The 20759-nt window shown below is 42.1% G+C and overlaps 1 protein-coding gene across 1 annotated transcript; it reads right to left on the minus strand.

The window, feature by feature from the left end:
• Positions 1-3633: 3633 nt before the first annotated feature.
• GOLT1B (golgi transport 1B) lies at positions 3634-20603 on the minus strand. Its single transcript, XM_084809175.1, has 5 exons — positions 20383-20603; positions 14473-14564; positions 12107-12285; positions 7573-7654; positions 3634-4006 (listed from the first exon to the last, which is right to left on the minus strand). The coding sequence occupies exons 1-5, from the start codon at positions 20405-20407 to the stop codon at positions 3968-3970; spliced, it is 417 nt and encodes a 138-aa protein (XP_084665301.1). The 5' UTR covers positions 20408-20603; the 3' UTR covers positions 3634-3967.
• Between the last annotated feature and the right edge of the window lie 156 nt (positions 20604-20759).

A 20759-nucleotide genomic window follows, 5' to 3' on the forward strand; every position in this document is an offset into this window, starting at 1 on the left:
AGGGGACAAAAGGTTAAAGCTCACCTTATACCCTCCCATACACACAAACACACACGTGCGCCTTGATTGGGCCCCCTGGGCTTACTTTTGAGTAAAGGGGAAAAGACATAGCTGCTACCTATGTTTTAAAATTTGACCCTAGGAGTGTGTGCAACACAGATCCCAGAGAGCACTTTTTTCAAGCACAATGTGAACAGAGATGTACAATATCACCTCCTGCGAGTGGCAAGCACTATGAAGATTCTGGATCAGCTTGACATATGTTCTTCATATTGTTTCTGGAAGTAGCCATGTAGGATTGCTAAGGTAATTTCTCATGGATGAGGAAAAAGTGGTTACAATGTCCCTTCTCACAGAAACCACATACCTTGACAAAAACATGGTCTCTTATTCAGGTAGGTAAAAAATGTACAGAACATTTCAGTAGCAAGTTGTTTTTTAAAAAAATGACACCTCGATTAATAGAAAAAGTACCCATTTATTCAAGATATGACAAGTGTATTTACAGTATTTTTTCCCAAGACAAGATCCTTGTGTGATTCTTAAAACAGCAATCAAGAATTACATTTAAATAGGAAGAATCTTACTTTGTTACAGAAGATACTTTTTTGTTGCAACTGATTCTGACACATGCAGCCCAGTCCTATGCATGTTGGCTTGGAAGTAAGCCTCACTGAATTAAGTGTGAATTACACCCAAGTAAATATGTATAGGATAGAAGCCTTAAGGCTAAGGAGTTATTCTGACCTCTTCTATCATAATATCAATGCTGCAAAAATTTATTTTGCATTTGCCAAGGTGTATTCCCTTGAAAGTTGCAGATGTTATGCTTTGTTCACTGCCTCTCTATCTCTGCTGCCAATTATAAGTCAAAACCTTGAGAAAACTAATGACACTGCCCTAACATAAACATTCAGAAGGCTTTGAGCATAAAGCATGTTAGTTAGAAGGGAATTAAGTTTTGTGTAACTTTCCATTCCATCAAAGGGCAGTGAGAGAGGTGCAACCCACTCTTTAAAGTCTCTCAACGATTCTTGTGCACAAAAGTATTCTGTATACCTAATCAGAGAGTGCTGCAAGAAGACAAAACAAGAATTGCACTGGATGTTTGTATTTTGATCACTTAAAAAAACACCACCTTTGCCCGTGTCTTGTTTAAAAAAAACAGACCACAACCCAGAGGTGCTTGAAAATGAATGTGATTCTCACCAAACAAACAGCAGGATCCCTACCAAACCAGACCACTTAAGAGGCAAATTGTCTTCGCTTTACTTTCTAGAGGACTACAGTGCTACCACATTTACTATTTAACAACAAAGGTCCCCCCACACGTAAGTAAAACAGATAGAGCCATGAGAATGTCACAGGGGTATGAGTAATCTCAGGGTGCATTCAGATGATGTTTCTCCACTGCACTGAGCAGAGAGTGACTGGGCAGCTTCCTCCGTGGTTCCCCTCATCACACAAATAAAAGGAACCATTTACCTGAACATAGGCTCTCCCTAACTGGGGAATATGTTGCAGAATCAGGGACTTAAGACGGATCTCCCCAGGTCACTCAATTCCTTCTCCCCATGGTGAGCGGCATGGGAGAAAACATGCAAGTTTATGGCCTGCTCCTGGTCTCCTAGGTAGAATCCCAAGGATACAGTATCATCTGAATGGGGCCCATTACAGCTCTAGGAATGATATGTGCATTGCTCAGTTGCTCTAAACCTGAAGCATTTCTCTTGGAGCTTGTAACATGGTTTAATTGGTGTCAGCTTTGCGAGTGACTCACAAAAGCACTCTGGTGTCATTAAAACTTCATGTGGGAATCAGCAAGCATACACCAGAGCTGCCCAAGGTTTATTTCACAAGCATGTCCCACTCATCTCAATTCCTTCTTTTTTCTTTTTTTTACTTTTTGCTTTAAGATTGCTACCAAAGCCCTGCAATCTCTCTCTCTCTTTTTTTTTTTTTTACATCTTACAGACAGCAATGTGTGCCACAGTGAGACGAGATGAGGTACACACATGGTTTCAGGACTGAAGATAACCAATATCAGGCCTTTTTGGAAAAGAAAAATCTGTTTTGCTCCTTAAGAGGCATTTTTCTTTCCCCAAGAGGAAATCAAAGAAATGTGGAAACTCATGCAAAAGGTTACACTTGCAACCAGAAGCATTCATTCAAAAACGATTTCCAAAGCTTTTAAAATTGGCTTGTCTCAAATAGGCTCTTTTTTAAAATAACCATTTATTAGGTGGCTGCTGTCAGGCATCAGTAGATACATGAGTGGTTTATACTAGTGTTCAGAAAACAGCTTGCATAAACAGAAAATGCTCACACACTCCAAGTCAGATTATAAATGTCCATCTACCTGTTTGATGGGGCTCATATTAGGTATTCAGAGCCAAACAATTAGGATAGTCTTGCATTAATATGTAGCTTTGCCAAAATCCAATTGGACTAGTTATGCACCCAAGAGCCACCTCAGAAGTGGTGGTAGGGGAAGCATGAGTGACCTGCAATTTCTCTCCCTCACCTTGTGCATCTTCTTGTGGGGAGGGGTGTGTGAGTCCTATCCCTGTGTGAGTCACTCACACTTCTTCTCTTGCTGCTTGAGTGAAATGGCTCAAGATGGCTCTAAAACTCACTATTTGCTAAAATATGCACCTTTTCCAATTGTCAGGATAAGGATAAATTAAGCCACCGGAATAAAATGTGTATTTAAATGTGGCACTTGATCAATACTACTAAAATACAATTTTCCAAGACTTCCTGGAACACAACTGACTTAATATTTCTAACCTTATTGTTAGAAAAAAGTTATTTACACAATAAGTTAGCTTTGTAACATGCTGTCCTAGAACAATAGGGTGCTTCAACTCAGTGCCCAAATCCTAAGGTCTGTATGGCATTCCAGGCATGTTGTCAGTGTATAAAACATGTTACACGCTGCAGGGACATTGTGTCAGCTGCAGAAAAAGCAGCAATTTTTTCAGGACTGGAGTGCCTTTTCAAAGGGTTGGCGAGCTGAGTAGGTTGTATTTCATGAACTGGTTAAGCACCTTCATACAAAACAAGACATTTCAGGAGCCAGACATGATGTGCACAAAATTAGGGCTACATCCTGTTTCTGAAGCATACATATAATGTGGATCAAGAGAAGCAGCCAAAAAGGAGTGTAAAATTGGTTTCTCCAGTCCCTGCCAAACCAAACAAATATCAAAACCAGGATTGGTTTAAGACTAGTTTAGTACCAAATAATAATAATAATAATAATCTTTTTTGCATATTCCAAAGGTAAAGACACACCTAATCAGGAGTTACATTTGGCTTTAAACATTTTCCTACAAAGTTTTATTTTAGCCATATAATTACAAAGAGATTTATACAGCAGAGCAGCATAGTGAAATCCTCTGCTACTGTACGGTTAAAGATGAAAATCCATCTTAAACACCATGCGTATCGTACTTAAGGGAGTCTCTTGCTTTCAACAGAAGAAACTCCCCTTGAAAGATTTACTTTCTTCCAAGACAGGGGAGGAAGTAGAAAGTTTGGCGGGTGAGAAGAGAGAGGGTCATGCCTTACAAATTGACCCAGCTTTGCTCTGCTATGCCTTCAAATGAAGGAGGTAAAAATTACAGGCACTGTTAGTTCCGGGGGGCGGGGCGGGGGGTTGCTGCATTTAGCTCATACTCCAAAAGCTTTAAGTCTTGAATAGTATAATACCATGGATTTTCTCATGACCTTTTCTTCAATTTAGTTCACAGAATTCTTGGTGCTGCATTTCTTGGGTGCACACTTGCTCCATTTTTCTTTGCTAAAGATGTATTTTGTAGACTATGGTGTAAATTAAAAACTTACATCAAGACCATTACAAACTTTGCCTTTGTAATACAACAGAATCTTTGTGCTGATCTTTTTCTTCAAGAGGACCTTATAAATAATATAAGTTTAGAACCAACCGTCGGCACACTTGTCATTATACCATGTTGTTGCTTTCTCCGGCTTTATCTACAAGCTGTCAGAAAAAGTGAGAGAAGGGGAAGAGAAGAGATGGTAATTTTAAGATCCGAACACATTTACATGCTGCTTCAACAGTATGTATGCACTGCTGTGTTTTAAGTAGGTGGCTAAGTATGATCATACTCAAATAGTACTCACCAAGGTCTTACGTGGCTTATACAAAAGGAATGCGATTTGTGTTGCAACTGTGCTTAGACATGGCATGTTTTTATGTTGACACAGAGCAACATGAAGATGCAACAGAATGAAAAAAAATACACAAATAATAATAATACAAGTATAAACACAATGACCAAAAGGAAAAAGAATATTTTAAAATATATATACATATCAGCCATTCATGCATTAATAGACTGAAGATGATATTTTCAACTAACCATTACTGGGATTGTCTCCTGAGCCTACGCAGGCTTTGAAGAAAACATCAACAATTAACTTTTCAAATAGGATTTAACTCCATAAAGACCAATTTATAAAAGATATTGGTACAGATCAATGATAAGCAAGATGTCAAGCCATATTATAAAGGGACTTAGACAGCAATGCTTAAAATAGATTTAACATGAGAAGAAAATCCATCTACATTAACTAGACTTTTGGATCAACCTTACAAATCGCTGAATTGGCAAATAAGTGTTTAGGGTAGGGTACAGTGAGTACTGTGCCAGCACAAACTAGAAGCAAAAAGCTGTAGCATGGAACACTATGAGGCAGAGAAGAGGCATCCTGTGGCTAGGATGGAACCCTAATGGCATTGTGGCCATGACATTCAGAGATCACGGTGCAATCCCATACATCTAGCATTTAGTGCTATCAATTTATAAAGCAACTGAGCTGCCCATGTCCCAGCTCCAGCTGCTACGTTTATGATACCACATGTGTTCAAGCATGCATAATGCAAAAACAGCTGCCACAAGCACAAACAAATACGGCAGCACCCACAAGGAGGACACCATGTTTGTTTACATGCATGGGCCATTAAAAAAAAGTGTATGCTCTATATCACATATGGGCAATCCACAGCCCTGGGAGGCCTTCAGTGCAACCCACTGGGGGCCCAAGCCACCCTCCTGATAAATCCCCCCTGCTGCAACTGAATCCCCCCTCCCTGTAAATCATGCCCCTGGCAGCCCACAGAATAGCTGTTTGGTGTGCTGGCAAGATTTTGATTTAGCTACGGAGGTCACCACACCGGGGAGGGGGGGCGGAGAAGAGCAAATCTTTCCTCTCCCCAAGAGCACCCTTCATGTGTGGAAGTGCGTATGCGTATATATGCATAGGCATATATGGGGGGGGGGGGAGTTTGTGTGAAAGTGAATGAGTGTGAGGGAGGGGGGGATGCTGGCCCAGCTTTTGCCTGCCACACCCCCTGGCATGAGGCCTCTGACTACCCACCAGAGGCCTCTGACTACCCATCAGTAGGCCTACCTACTGCATGTGGCTCGGGGGGGGGGGGCGGGCAAAAAGGCTGCCCACCTCTGTTCTATATCATAAGGAAAGTTCATGGCTAAACTGGGACTGAGTGGCTGGCAGGAGCAGTAGGTGAGCAGGATGGTCCTAGACAGCTGGTCAGAAGGTGGGCCTGAACTCCCTCTTTAATTCCATTAACACTGAACCAAAGGACTATGGCATTTACTTAGTTTAATGTCTTGGTGTACCTGCAAAACTAGCTTTCCAAAGTCAATTAATGATATTAAAACGACTGGCTCTGAACACAAACACATTGTTGAAATGCTGTTATCCTCTCCAGCTGCCTAGAGCCAGTGATTTTCAAACATCCTACCATCACAGATCCCTCTTTGCACTGGCCTGTCTACAAAAGAACCCCTGCACATCTTCCACAGGTTTCCTGCACATTGTAGAGAATTCTAGAGATCGTTCTAGAGTGCACCCTAGGAGTTCTCCATCACCTGGGTGGACAGTGCACCCCAGAACACACTCAACACTCCTTTGGGGATGCACACCTTAAGGGAACACCAGTAGTGGTGGGCAAGTTGTCTTAAAGAAAGTCTTTGCTGCTATTACTGATCTTTTCATTGAGGACTCCTTGATAAAGTTTTAAGGAACCCTAGGATCCCTCAGGACACAGTCTGAGAGCTACTGACATAAATTATTCAGTCAAATTTATGGCAATTAACATTTTTAAACATAAAGCAGCTTAGCAAATAGCAAATATCTTGTATTGACAGAAGTGACCTGAATACATACTATAGATGCTTTACGCATGGTATGATAGCCTATGGACACCAACATTTTCACGTTAGAAACAAAGGAGACAATCAATTGCTATACCAAAACTGAAGCTCCATCTTCTGGAGCAGCTGTGAAGCACCAAAAAGATACTTGGACAACTTCACAAAATTGTTCAAATTTAAGTTCAGCCAACGAACTCTTTATGAAAGAACACAGTAGAAGACACCATAATACATTATTGTGCCCCTAATGCACCCTATGACAAACTAATTCTCAAACAATGAGTTACAGAAGGCTGCTGATAGCATATACTGAAGGAAAGGGAAACCTACTTCTGTCTGTTACATGGGATGAAACTCAAACGGTAGACCCCAAGCAAAGACAAAATTCTGTTAGTGGGTCTTCCTCTTAAAAAGTTTGGGAATCATAATGTCACATGAGGATATAGCTAACACTTCCTTCTGTTTGCCTATGTTGAACTAGCATAATTTAGAATCCCACTCATATTTTTAGGTAATTAGCAATGTACACCACAGTACATAACTGCAAATACAGGTATTTGGTAATCCGTATTGTGAATGCAAGTCTTTGTACAAGGAAGGCAATACATCTTCTGTTGGTCCAGATTCTTTTAATGGTTATGTAACTTTTGATCTTGCTCTTTAGGGCTGAAATTAGAATATTTCTGAACTGCACACTCATAAAATTAAAGGTTTTCTTTAACAGAAAACATGACTTTATTTGTACTGTATTTCTCTTCCTACAGTTAAGGTGGAACTGCAAACAGGACTAAACACTTAGGAATTTAAAGGCAGTTATCCCCAAGTAGGGATGCCACGGGCACCTGACTGGGTCCAGGAGTCCCCCCACCCCCACGACTCCTGGACTGCACCTGCCAAGACGCTGTCCTCGCTCACCCCCACACCCTGCTCGCATCCTCCAGGACTCACCGCAATCCTGTCTGGTGAGCGCCCGCCATTTTGCTACTTTGTTGTGTGCGCAAAAAGGAAGTTTAAAAAATGTGCATATTTAAATATGCGCAGTTTGGGGCCAGAAAATTTTAATGTGCACAATATTAGAGGCATAATGCCCCTAATGCGCATTTTTAACTTCTTTTTTGCACACGCAATAAAGGTGGGAAAATGGCGGGCACTCACCAGATGGGTTTGCGGTGAGTCTGGGCAAATCACCAAGCTTGTGGGCAGCCTAAGCATTGGTCCGGGGGAGGGGGGGAGTTGAGGCTGTGCTTCTGCGGGCATCTGGAGGATCCAAGCTGTTTTCACATCCCTATCCCTAAGTCCTATAATCCAAGAAACAGAAGCATAAAAGATCAAGCCTTCAGAGTTTGTGAAATAGTTTAATACTTACTGAGCTTATACCAGGTAAATTCAAGAGATATCCAAGAACGGGCACTCTTCTAATAAAACCAACCACCACGGGGAAAAAGCCCCTTTAAAGGAAGAAAATGCCACAGGTTAGAAGAGTTTGCTGAATTGGCCATCTCTATAAATGACTAAGATATGGCAGCACTGCCACTAAAATTACTCATCTTTTGTACCAACAAACTTACAACTTCATATGGCATATGCTTCTCACCCCCCGTCCCCCCCCCAACTGAACTATTAGAATGAGCAAAGAATCGTTCTGAATCCTTACACATATCAGGCTAATTCAAATGTTACACATTTCCTATGTGGAAACTGCTTCTTGCAAGGAAAAGCATGAAAGCACATATGCAGATTGCACACATCTAATCTTGCACCATGTACAACTAAGAAGCCATGACTGGCTGTGTCTTCTCTGATGGCATACAGAGGGGATCCATGTGAAATCTTCATGTTCTTTCTTCTACATGGAAAAACACTTTCTGTATAGGAAATCTGAGGTAGATGCCACACTAAGGAGAGAACTCACTGTTGTTTGCAAAAATGAATTGTTAAAACATGTAATATAATTAAAAATGCAAAACTTAATTACCAACAAAATCTGAATGCCATAAATTATGAAATGTTTTTCAGTTTCTACCATCTAAAGATATATGATGCCTTGCTAGTAAGACTGAAATTCCTTTTACCTCAAGATAAACCGAAGCTGTCTCATCTTTAAACATATCACAAAAGCCAAGGGAAAAAGGTATGAATGGAGCCTTAGTATCAGTAGCTAGTAGGGCTGGCTCAAGTTACATTGGTGCTTGAAGCAGAAAATCCAAATGATGACTCGCTCCCACTAATTAACACAGGGGCTGTGGGCATGTTTCTTTTCACCTTGTCATATGTTCTGGAGCTCAGAATTACGAACTGAAATCTATCCTAGCACTTGTACATTTGTAAACTATTAAGGTGCTACAGGATTCCTTGGGAGGTTCTTAGCTGCAACAAACTAACAAAAGCACCCCATGGACATTTTTATGGTTAACCATGCTCCTGTTTGAGCAATAAAATGATGAGATGAGTCATTGTTGAAGATTTCGCTCTCTCAGAGCCAAACTGTATGAATTTGTGATCCCAAGAAGCTTTAGGGATTTTGTGGCATTTTAAACTCTTGTGTGGTTACAAAAGCATCTCTTTCAATTCAGACTGTGAATTCAGACTATTTGAGCAGTACCTCTAACAAAGCCACTGCTATACAGTTAGTGACACAATTCAATCTAAAATCACCTAAAGAACAAGGGAAGTAAAAAGTCTAACAAAGAGTAAATTTATGAACCAATAAGATTCCTAAGACTGAAATTCCTTTTACCTCAAGATAAACAGAGGCTGTCTCATCTCTAAAGATGCTTATTCATTCTTACCAAGAAGGATTAATGGAGGGATTCATGCTTTTATTCCAGTCACCTTCTCTTGGGATGCTCATGAATAGGGGCTGGTCCACACATGCATGTTCACTACTTGATGACTGCAGCATCAAGTATTAACTTGCTTGTGTGAACGAGCCATCACAGATCAAACACGACCACTGTTAACATTCAGATAACTTTAAACACAATAGATGATTTAGACATCATGCTAAACAATGGGGCTGTTCACACATCTCTGTGGAATTCAGCTGCAAATTGTGGTTTCATTAACCCATGATTTGTGATGCTATGCATGAACTGCTTCTGGTTTTCAGAAACAATCTACGAACTCCCCATTCATATGTTGAACCTGGACACTTTGGGTTGTTCATGGGTTAAACAATTCAAAATTAACCTAAGAATAAATGGCTGTGACATGCGAACCAGATCAATGGTTAAGGAAGCTTAACTATGGTTTGGTGTGTGTGATGTCTCAAGTGACAAAGCACAGTTAGGTCCATTATACCTAGTGACCAAGTGCTGAGTAGATTAAAAAAATAAGAGCAGATAGGCAGTTCAGAAACCATGGTTTGTCTGTACATTTGCAAGATCAAATCTTTGTAATTATGGTTAGCGCAAACCATGCCCCAGCATAATGTCTAAATTAAGCCCATGTCTTTCAACAGAGGAATCAGGTGCTGAATCATCTAGCAATGGAAGATGCATGTATTCCAGCTTAGGTCTCATTAGGGACCCAAGGCTTGGTTGGGGCCCATGCAAACACCAGGCCTCAAAGCAGAGACTTGCTGATTCATAATCCTCTTGGGAATATAAAATACAGTGCTTCATAGGGATTGCTTCACAGGATAAATTCTACAAGAAATGTGAACACATACACAGACCACTGGTTGGGGGAGAAAAAGTTGTAACAATCCACTTTAAGGGCTGGTGGAGTTATAATGTAAATGAAACAAGATCGATCCACATGTTTCTGCCCTGAGGTGGGAATCTCTGGTTGCTGGCCTTAACCATAGTTATGTGTTACATATGTACTGACCTTGACAGTACTTGACATTAACCAAGGTTCTGCTTGGACAGGGTTTACTAATCAATTTCAGATCCTGCTTGAGAGATAACTCTGGTTAACTGCAGTTAACATTGGTGTTACCATGACACTTGAACACAGCTAAGATTGGCAAGGGAATTTTGGAGAGGAGAAGGAGCACAGAAACACGCAGCTCACTCCTGATACCAACCATGGTTAAAAGACAAGGAATATTACATTTGAACTGGTCCTAAGATTGTTGTTGTTGTTCAGTCGTTAAGTCGTGTCTGACTCTTCGTGACCCCATGGACCATAGCACGCCAGGCCTTCCTGTCCTCCGCTCTCTCCTGGAGTGTGCTCAAGTTCATATTCATTGCATCAGTGATGCTATCTAGCCATCTCATCCTCTGCCGTCCCCTTCTCCTTTTGCCTTCAATCTTTCCCAGCATCAGGGTCTTTTCCAGAGAGTTTTCTCTTCGCATTAGGTGGCCAAAATATTTGAGCTTCAGTTTCAGTATCTGTCCTTCCAATGAGCACTCAGGGTTGAGTTCCTTCAGGATGGACTGATTTAACCTCCTTGCAGTCCAGGGGACTCGTAAGGGTCTTCTCCAGCACCACAGTTCGAAAGCATCAATTCTTCAGCACTCAGCCTTCCTTATAGTCCAGCTCTCACAGCCATACGTTACTACTGGGAAAACCATAGCTTTGATTATGCGGACCTTTGTCGGTGAGGTGATGTCTCTGCTTCTTACTATGCTGTCTAGGTTTGCCATAGCTTTCCTCCCAAGGAGCAAGTGTCTTTTAATTTCATGGCTACAGTCACTGTCTGCGGTGATCTTGGAGCCCAAGAAAATAAAATCTGTCACTGCTTCCATTTCTTCCCCTTCCATATGCCAGGAAGTGATGGGGCCAGATGCCATGATCTTCCTTTTATTTAATGTTGAGTTTCAAACCAGCTTTTGCACTCTCCACTTTCACCCTCAACAAGAGGCTCTTGAGATCCTCTTCGCTTTCTGCCATTAGGGTGGTATCGTCTGCGTATCTGAGGTTGTTGATAATTCTCCTGGCAATCTTAATTCCGTGCTGTGATTCATCCAACCTGGCGTTTCTCATTATGTACTCTGCATATAAGTTAAATAAGCAGGGCGACAACATACAGCCTTGTCATACTCCTTTCCCAATTTTGAACCAATCGATTGTTCCATGTCTGGTTCTTACTGTTGCTTCTTGACCCTCATACAGGTTTCTCAGGAGACAGGTAAGGTGGTCTGGTACTCCCATCTCTTTAAGAATTTGCCACAGTTTGTTGTGATCCACACAATCAAAGACTTTAGTGTAGTCAATGAAGAAGAAAGAGACGTTTTTCTGGAATTCTCTTGCTTTCTCCATGATGCAGCGAACGTTGGCGATTTGATCTCTAGTTCCTCTGCTTCTTCGAAACCCAGCTTGTACTTCTGGTAGTTCTCAGTTCACATACTGCTGAAGCCTAGCTTGTAGGATTTTGAGCATCACCTTCCTGGCATGTGAAATGAGCACAGGTCCTAAGATTAATGGCTTTCAAAATATCTGGCTACTTGGCAACCTAGAGATAAAGTAGACTTCAGTTCAATGATTGCTGTGGGCAACCCTCTTGCCATGGAGGGTTGCATTCTCTCAGGCGTTATCTGTTGGGGGCTGCATACAGGTAGTGGGCCTCTCTCTTTTTCTGCTACCTCATTCTCTCTTCCCCCCTTCCCCCAGCAGGCTGTCAGGGAGATGGATTGCTCTTGCCAGAAATTTGATTTCTGCCCTACGTGTCTCTCTCTGGGCTCCTGACACCTGCATGAAATTAGGTTAAAGGTCACATAAAACTTTATAATTATCATCAGCTCCAATGTATAAATATACTTCTTTCTAAATAGATGGGATTCCAACTGCTACTCTCAATATAAGGGGAGAAACATCTGAGGCAACCAGTCTATGCTCGAACACCCTCCATGCACAAGACTGTAATTTTCAGTGGCTGTCAATCAAAAGCACCTCACATTAGAAACAAATATTACTCCACAAAACAAAAGCAAAGACCAGTGAAAAAGCCTTACCTGAATAAGAGGAAGAAGCCATAAATTTCAAGGACCATTCCTATCAGGGGCCAACCAATAAGAACGATAAGTACACCACCCAGAAAGAAGCCTGTGGCTTTCATTTTGTGTTTCTGGAAGAAGAATCTGAATGTCCTTTCTAAACCAATCACAAAAGCCAGGCCAGCCACAAATAAAACCTGAAAGAGCCCAAAAAAATAACCCCTCAATGAAGAAAGACGTATTTGAGTACAGGTCCAGAAATATTAAGTATTTATAGAAGATAAACCAGTGTCCAAAACCAAAGTCCATTTTCCTGTTGCATCTATGACACTAACTTGCTATTGGAAGAAGCATGAATATGTCAAAAATACCTTTCATGATTTTGGTACAATATTGGCACAATACAAAAACAGACTCTGCTGGAGCAAATCAATTAATTCATAAGCAAATAGAAAAAAACTGGAGTGGTATCAGTATGATCTTTTAAGAACAGTTTGTGCTGGGCAGTCAGTTTCCTTCATGAAAAAGTAAGTGATTTAATAGACCAAATAACAAAATTGATGCATCTGGACTTCATCAAGGCTTTCATCCCAGTCCAAAACATTGTAAGCTTTAATGACCTGAAGATGTGTAATTAACCATGTTTAAATGGGTAAATAAACCAAGTTTATGAGTACTACAAGTGCAGTAATAAAGTAATGAATATCTAACTTGGAAGAGGAATCTACTGGCATATTGGTTCCATTTTTGTGAAATCAAAATTACTGCCCATGTCATCTCCCACATTACTATATATATTAACACTTAGACGTGATCTATCTCATCTCCTGAACAACAGAAAGGAGTTTAGACAGATTTGTCTGTACATACAGGGCATGATCCGACTAAGGTTAAGCACTTTTAAATCCCAATGATTTTAGTGGGACAGTTAGAGCACATGCTTACATTTCTTAAACTGAAATCAAAAGATTATTACTGCTTATTAATGTCTGGGTTCTAACGAAGTTTCCAGACAACTGTAGGCCAAAGTGAGTTTTTTAAACAGTAAAAAAGTTATAGCAATGGTTCAGTCCCATTACATTTATCTGCAACATTGTATTGTTACAATGCTCACATTCCACATGCAAATATATTTCCTACTTATTACATGATGGAATGGACACCATCCATGGATCTGCACCATTACAGTACACCAATCCTTTTTGGGATTTGTTCATATCTGCCTCTGACGTTGGGGTTCTCAGGCAGAGGTGGAATTAACACTTTTTTTGACAATTGGCAAATGCTCCAAGCAAGCATACCGACAGTAACTGCCCCTCCTTCTCAACGGTTTTTGACAGTAGCAAATGTACTGGAGTTCCTAGATTTTAGAAAACACTCAGTAAAAGCATTAAATATCCATTCATGTGTAAGGATGTTTGAATCTACATTATCTACATTTCACTATAATGTGAGATATGGGTGCTGCAAGTACTATGTATTTTTTTCTCATCCAGATCTTTTTTATGTTGCACCATCAGTGTACAGTACATGGTGATTCCCAGAGCAAGCAAAAGGCAGATTTCTGGCCCAGGAAGCTTACATTTAGATCTGGCTGGGGAGGGGGAAAAATTGAATGTGAGCAAATTCAACATGTATACTTAGACTTTGGTAGAGGATAAGGACTAGCAGCACAATTCTATGCATGTCTACCCTGAAGTAAGTCCCACTGAGTTAATGGGGCTTGCTCCCAAATAAATGAGTATAGGATAGCAGTCTATGGGGTTAAAGCCAAAGACTCTGTGGAAGAGATAGGTTTCGAGATGGGGTCTGAAGAAAGAGGGAATTCCAAGTTTAAGAGCCCACAAGGGAGAACGAGTGCAATGGTTTGAGAGAGTAGGAGACCTTTGGAAAGCTCAGATTGGTAGAACTGGAGAAGGAAAAGTCATAGGCAGGGATAAATTTAGGAAGTATAGCAGAAAATGTTGGAGGGCAAGGCTGAGGAGAGCTTCTAATGTAAGGACAAGAGGTTAGCACTGCATGTAGTAGGGGAAGCCAGTGCAGGGATTTGATGAGGGAAAAAGTGAGAGGAGGTCACAGGAAGGGAATCCAAAGTGACAGGGGTGTGTGGAGTTGCTGATTCTTCATTATTTTTCATACCACATTTTGATGTACATGGGCATCTAGCAAGTCCAATCGGTGCCCCAGCTGTCAATCAGAGGTGTTCTCAGGTAAATATAGTGAATGTGACCTAACATTCTCCAGCAAGCTTTGGACTAGGTGCAATTTAAAATTTAACTTTTTCTCAGATTCTTTGCCTGTTTGTCCATCCAACAACACTGTATATTCAGAGGACAGCCTGTTTAGTTTATACTCCATCTACTTACTCACACAAAATCACTTACATTTCCAATAGCCAAAAGTGCTTTGTCAAAAAATAGAATCATTCCAAAGAAAAGAAAAAACACTCCAAAACCCGTAAGTCCCATTCCAATTTCTGCAATGCAAAATAGAAAAAAAGGAGGGGTGTTAGTAACACTGTAGCCTCAGCAAGCACATATGGAAATAATCCAGTCTGCAAGCCCTCATATATTAAGTTGCAATCACAATATTCACTGATATACATATATTTAAAGTTGCTCTCTGTACATGACAGTGGCCTCCAGGCACCTACTGCATAATAGAAGAATTTCTTTGCTGGATCAGACTAAGGGTCCATCTCATTCAGTACTCTTACCTCCAGGAATAGCCAGTCTTTCAACACATAATGTTCCCAACCCATGATTTAGGGCACAATCCTATCCGGATAGCTGCCAGCCTCCAAAATCAGAAGCTGCTGACTATCCTATGCAGGAAGGCTGGAACACAGAGGGGATCCTCTCCTCTGTGTTCCAGCTGTCCTGCATTTTTGCCTAGATGGGCAATTTTGTTCCTCTAGGCATGGTTTTGGGGAGGGGGAGGGAAGTGGCCTAGAGACCGGACAGGAAGCTGCATAAAACAGCTTCTATGGTCTGCTCCCCAGGGCCCACCACCTTTTCCCTGTCTCCACACTCCATTTCCGAGCACAGAGATGTAGTCGGCACAGAGGGAACCGTGCTGGCTACAAGGGGGGAGGAAGCATGGTTCCCAGAATCTGAACAATCCTATGGCCCTCTAGACAGTATCTAGTAGACATAGGATTACTCCCCTAGAGATATAATAATTTATCTGAAGTCCAACTACTTGTGTGACTTCCACACAGACTAATCTGATGAAAGGACAAAACTGTGGCTAACCCGAGTCCATTAGTTGGAGAAGCTTGTTTTTTCTGGAAACAAAAAGGTGACACCATTTTGGACATAGGCAAACACATATAAGGAACCTTTTTCCGATGGTGTACTTATATATGTGCTCATGGCAAAATGGAAATAGCCCTTCCTAAATAAGCAGAAGCATCAGTTTCACTAGAATGCTAAATAACTGTTTAAAAGAAAAGAGATTTCATTCTCAGATTATTTTTGCAAGTGCCATTCAGTCCAAACACTCTACAGTGCAGATTCAAAACCACTAAAGCCACTATCTCTTCTAAACAGCTGCACAATGAAACTGGCAAGAATGGCTAGTGGTTATTAATGGACTGCTTTATGCATAGCAACAAAAATGAGATAGACCATGCCTTCGCTGTTGGAACAGTTATCTTAACTGAAGGTGTGGACCTGCACAATGAGGAGCATTCTGATTTTTCCAACTGGGAATCTGGAAAAAGCTATCTTTCATTTGCAAGGAAGGTAATTCTTCTTCTGATCCTGTATACACCAGCCTTATATTTAAGCACTAGTCTGGAAGCCATAGGTCACCAGGAATTGCATGCAGGTGAGTGCATGGAACTCCATGCAGACTGAACAGACTGGCAGAGGAGGGGTGGAGCTTCCCATCCTTTCTCTGCAACCAGCATAGGAATCAAGTGGGCTGTTAAAGGAGGGTAGGCCCATTTTGATGCTGGGCACAATACCCCTGCTCTGCCAACCCCCAACAGGCTAGTAAATTTTATGCAACACAGTAACTTTTGTGGGCAAGGCTGGTATACACGATGTGGGAGTCCCATTATTTCAACACAATTTATCTGTGTTTAAAATGTTTATATCCATGGTACTTTCACACAAAATCCCTTAAGTTAGCTATTCTGCTTAGCTGGGTTCCAACAATACACTGTTGAAAAGGAATTGCCCCTTGATAACCAGGCAGAAACTAGATTAACTTGGGCAATGACTATGGAAAAAAGACAAGAAACTTCTGAGAACTGAGGGAGAAGTCATGGAATGCTTTTGCAGTAAGGGGCGATTGAGTTCAGATCAACCTGCACCTAGTCTTTCTTCCCCATAGAAAGAGCTTTGCTACAGGTGATACAAAAACAAAAAAACTGAAGAGATGCCAGGTTTGGACATTTACCCAAACCTGGAAATCCAAGGCTACATCAAAGCATTCAAGTCCAGAATGTACTGAAGGGGGAAGACTAAAGGCAAACAATGCTGTTTCTGTACACTAGTATGATCCCTGTTTTTCAAAAGGCTGGATCTTTCTCCCTGCACACCCCCAATACTTATGGTCTCCTTAGCTAAAAACCCAACACAATATAAGCAAAATTATCATGTTTATACAGCATGGCTAGATGTAAGTGCTTCCGATCCCTTTTCAAGTCCAGTTCTGTCATTCCAAGACTATCCCAGGCATTTGTACAACAAATGAGCATACAAACTACCCTATACTGGATTTGTGCATCACATCTTTGTTTTAAGGAGAATAACATAGCTCATATTAGCTTGAGTTTTACATTTACAAACTTGGTCCTATAGTCATGTTCCAACTGTGTCAATGTATCACATGCCCAATTCTTACTTCCACTTTCATTGGGTAAGCCTCCTAAGTATTTTCTTGTGCAACTTCTATGAGTAATAATGGGCAATTTTTATTTTGGAATAACGAAATAACTAATGCAATACCGGTTTATTCAATTGAGAGCATATAAATTATCATACACTGCAGAGGAAAGCTCAAAGCTTCCTTTGAAATTGTTAATCAACAAGAACACTAATCCTATGTGGGTCTATTAAAAAAATCCCACTGAATTCAATACGGTTTACTCCCAGGTTGGTGTGCATGGAATTGGAGACAAATACACTTACCCTAATCATACTATTTGGGAATGTCTCAGGGAATGTTCTTAAGTGCAATTAATAAGAAAGGATTATGGAAATAATGAAGTCATTCAAGCCTTTCCCCTAATACAGATGAATCAAATCAAAAGTTTTATCTAGAAAGCTAAGGTCATCTCCCCAAGATGAATAGTGATGTTCTGATTAACACGTGTATCCCACCATGAGTCTTTACAATCAAAAAGTTTAAAGACACAGGAAAAATCTAAAAACAACCTCAAATCTTGCTGTCAGGATACTAGTGCCTGAGGGCTCACTTGAAAAGAGCAGGATGATCACAGTGCTCTGGACAAGTAACTCCACACACAAGAACCAGCCCTTGCAACTCAGTTTTCGAAAACTGCAATACAATACCCAAGCAATTTCACCTGTCAAAGTGCACTTCCATATGTTTTGGCCTGCAGTAGGGATGGACGAAAGGGACTTACCTCATCCCGCAACTTGCTTCGCGGTGGGGGGGAGGCGCTTCGGTTCTCCCCCCAAAGTTCAGGCGAGGGGGGGGAGGTGCCCTACCTCGCCCGGCCAAAATTCAGGCTGGGGGGGAGGCGCCCCATCCCTCACCACCGAAATTCAGGCCGGGGAGCAGCGCCCCGTCTACCCGGCCGCGAAAAAAAAAAGTAAAGTAAAAAAACAAACAAACACACACCCGTGATAGGCTACGTAACGATTTACGTAGCCTATCACGGCTAGATTTCCAAAGTCAGCCGTGATAGGCTACGTAAATCGTCACGTAGCCTATCACAGGTGACTTTGAAAAAAAAAAAAAGCGCGTATGCAAATGGCGGCACCCATGGGGCACCGCCATTTGCATTCCTTAGTTTGGCACGTCTAGTCTACGTAAAGATTTACGTAGACTATGGCGAAAATAAGGGAACGCTATTTGCGTTGCCCTTATTTTCGCCGTAGTCTACGTAAATCTTTACGTAGACTAGATGTGCCAAACTAAGGAACGCAAATGGCGGCACCCCATGGGTGCCGCCATTTGCATACACGCTTTTTTTTTTTCAGAGTCACCCGTGATAGGCTACGTGATGATTTACGTAGCCTATCACGGCTGACTTTGGAAATCTAGCCGTGATAGGCTACGTAAATCGTTACGTAGCCTATCACGGGTGTGTGTGTGTTTTTTTTACTTTCCTTTTTTATTTTGCAATGGCGGCGGCGGCAGCCAGTCAGAAGACCAGCCGCCGCCCCCGCCGAAACCCGCCGCCGAGAGGGACATTCGCACAAGGTAAATCCCATCCCGGGGGGGCGAGGGGCCAGCGGAGAATTTCCCCACCAATTTCGGGGGGCCGAATGCATTGGCATTCGGCCTCCCGGAGATTCGTGGAGAAATTCTCCACCATCCCTAGCCTACAGCTCCCATCAGCTCTTGCCAGCATAGTCAGTGGTGAGGGATGATGAGAGTTGAGGACCTCCAGATGTTTCGGCCTACAAGTTGGCCACCCCTGATCTAAATGAGTGTGGCATTTGCTCACACTCATCCCACCCTACCCTTCTCTCCCCCTGCCCCCCCCCCCCAGTTCCCTCCCTTGTGTATTTTAGACAATGTAATTGCCTCCTGGGCAGAAACCTGTCCTTAATTTTTTTTAAAAAAACACTATTAAAATCTCCAAGTCACTATATACACCTGTATAAATGCTATATAAATGATACAGGTGATAAAATTGTTTTATGTATGGACTATGCATTATGATGCATCAACAGTCTCATATTTAAGCATTTGCCTGGTAGCCATAGGCAATTCCGCACCCAGCAAAGAAATGCAGCTGACTATTGGAGGGATAGAACTCTTCCCTCTGCCAACCCTTAGCAGGCTAGTAAAAAAATGTGCAGGGTAGTCATTTCTGTGGGTTTATTCACAAGGCTGCATTAACAAAAACAAAGAGGGAGGAGCTTTACATTCACTCCTTTTGTTGTTCTTTCCCTTGTTTTCCTTTGTTCATTTTAAATTGATAATTTTCCTGCTAGCTCTATCCTTATGTCCCTTGTAATACTTTACGAATTTGGCAATTGTGATATGCCTGTTATTCCAAAACAGAACTGTGAAACATGAAATACAGTGGGAAGTCGCTTTCTGAACTTTTAATAGTAATACATTATTAATAATAGCAACCATATTCACAATTAAAACAAACATATGTTGGGCTTGTGAAACAGAGCAATCCATATAAAAGTAGCTATTATTACTATTATTAAAATAATAATTACTAATTTTGTGCAGACTGCTCTATTTCACAAACCCAAAATATGGGCTTTATAAAATTGTGAATATGGTTACTATGATTAATTATAATAATAATCATGTATTACTATTAAAAGTTCAGAAAGTGACTTCCCACCAAGGCAGGGGCTGCGGCTCTGTGGCAGAACCCATGCTTGGCATGCAGAAGGTCCCAGGTTCGATCTCCAGCATCTGCAGGTAGGCCTGGAAAAATTTCTGCCTGAAACACTGGAGAGCTGCTGCTACCAGTCAGTGTCGACAGTACTGGGCTAGATGGACCCATGGTCTGATTCAGTATAAGGCAGCTTTCCATGAGCCTATTCCACAGATGCAAAGCATGCTTTGTTAACTGAGACTATGACTATTAATCAATCAATCAATTCCTGCCTGAAACCCTGGAGAGCTGCTGCTACCAGTCAGTGTCGACAGTACTGGGCTAGATGGACTCATGGTCTGATTCAGAATAAGGGGGCTTTCCATGAGCCTATTCCGCAGACCTAAGGCATGCTTTGTTAATTGAGACTATGACTATTAATCAATTAATTAATTCCTGCCTGAAAACCTGGAGAGCTGCTGCTACCAGTCAGTGTCGACAGTACTGGGCTAGATGGACCCATGGTCTGATTCAGTATAAGGCAGCTTTCCATGAGCCTATTCCGCAGACCCAAAGCATGCTTTGTTGAGACTATGACTATTAATTACAATAAAATAGTAATCAAATGATATTAATATCATATATATATATATATATATATATAGCAAGAGTCGAAGGCGACCCGTTTGCTGAAGGCTCGGCCCCCCCAAGCCCAACAGCCTCCCTCCCTCCCTCCCTCCCTCAGGGCCCCTGGGAAACCCCGTGCCCCTCCCCCTCCCCACGCCCCCTCCCCGAATTCACCCACTCTGAGTGTCCGTGAGGGAAATCATGATGACGGCGAGGGCAGCGCCGAGCGCGCGACTCGGACTCTCTGAGGCGGGAGCCGGAGGAGGAAGAACGAAGCCGCCTCAGGAGGAGCAGGAGCAGCAGCCGCCACGTCCTCCGGAAACACGCAGCTCCCCGGCTCCGGCTGGCGAGCCTGCTGGCCGTCCTGCTGCCGCCGCCGCTGCCGCCACTAACCAAACCGGGGCCCCATTGGACAGCGCGCGCAGAGCCAATCAGCGCCCGGCTTATTCCTCCCGCTCCCTCGAGAGCGAGGCTGTCTGTCCGCGCTCGGAGACGCCTCCCGCGGTTGGGCTGAGGTGGCCGGAGGAGGAGGAGGAGCGGCCAATCCGGAAGGAG

Source organism: Heloderma suspectum, chromosome 7, assembly GCF_057233095.1.
Source record: "Heloderma suspectum isolate Gila_16-S chromosome 7, 16-S_ref, whole genome shotgun sequence".
In the NCBI taxonomy this organism is placed as follows: Eukaryota; Metazoa; Chordata; class Lepidosauria; order Squamata; family Helodermatidae; genus Heloderma; species Heloderma suspectum.

Coding starts and splice junctions, on each gene's coding strand:
- GOLT1B (XM_084809175.1), bottom strand. CDS start 20,407: ATGATTTCCCTCACGGACACTCAGA. Junction 14,565..20,382: donor TTCCCTCACGGACACTCAGA/GTGGGTGAATTC, acceptor TTTGCATTGCAG/AAATTGGAATGGGACTTACG. Junction 7,655..12,106: donor GGCTTCTTCCTCTTATTCAG/GTAAGGCTTTTT, acceptor CTTCCTTTAAAG/GGGCTTTTTCCCCGTGGTGG.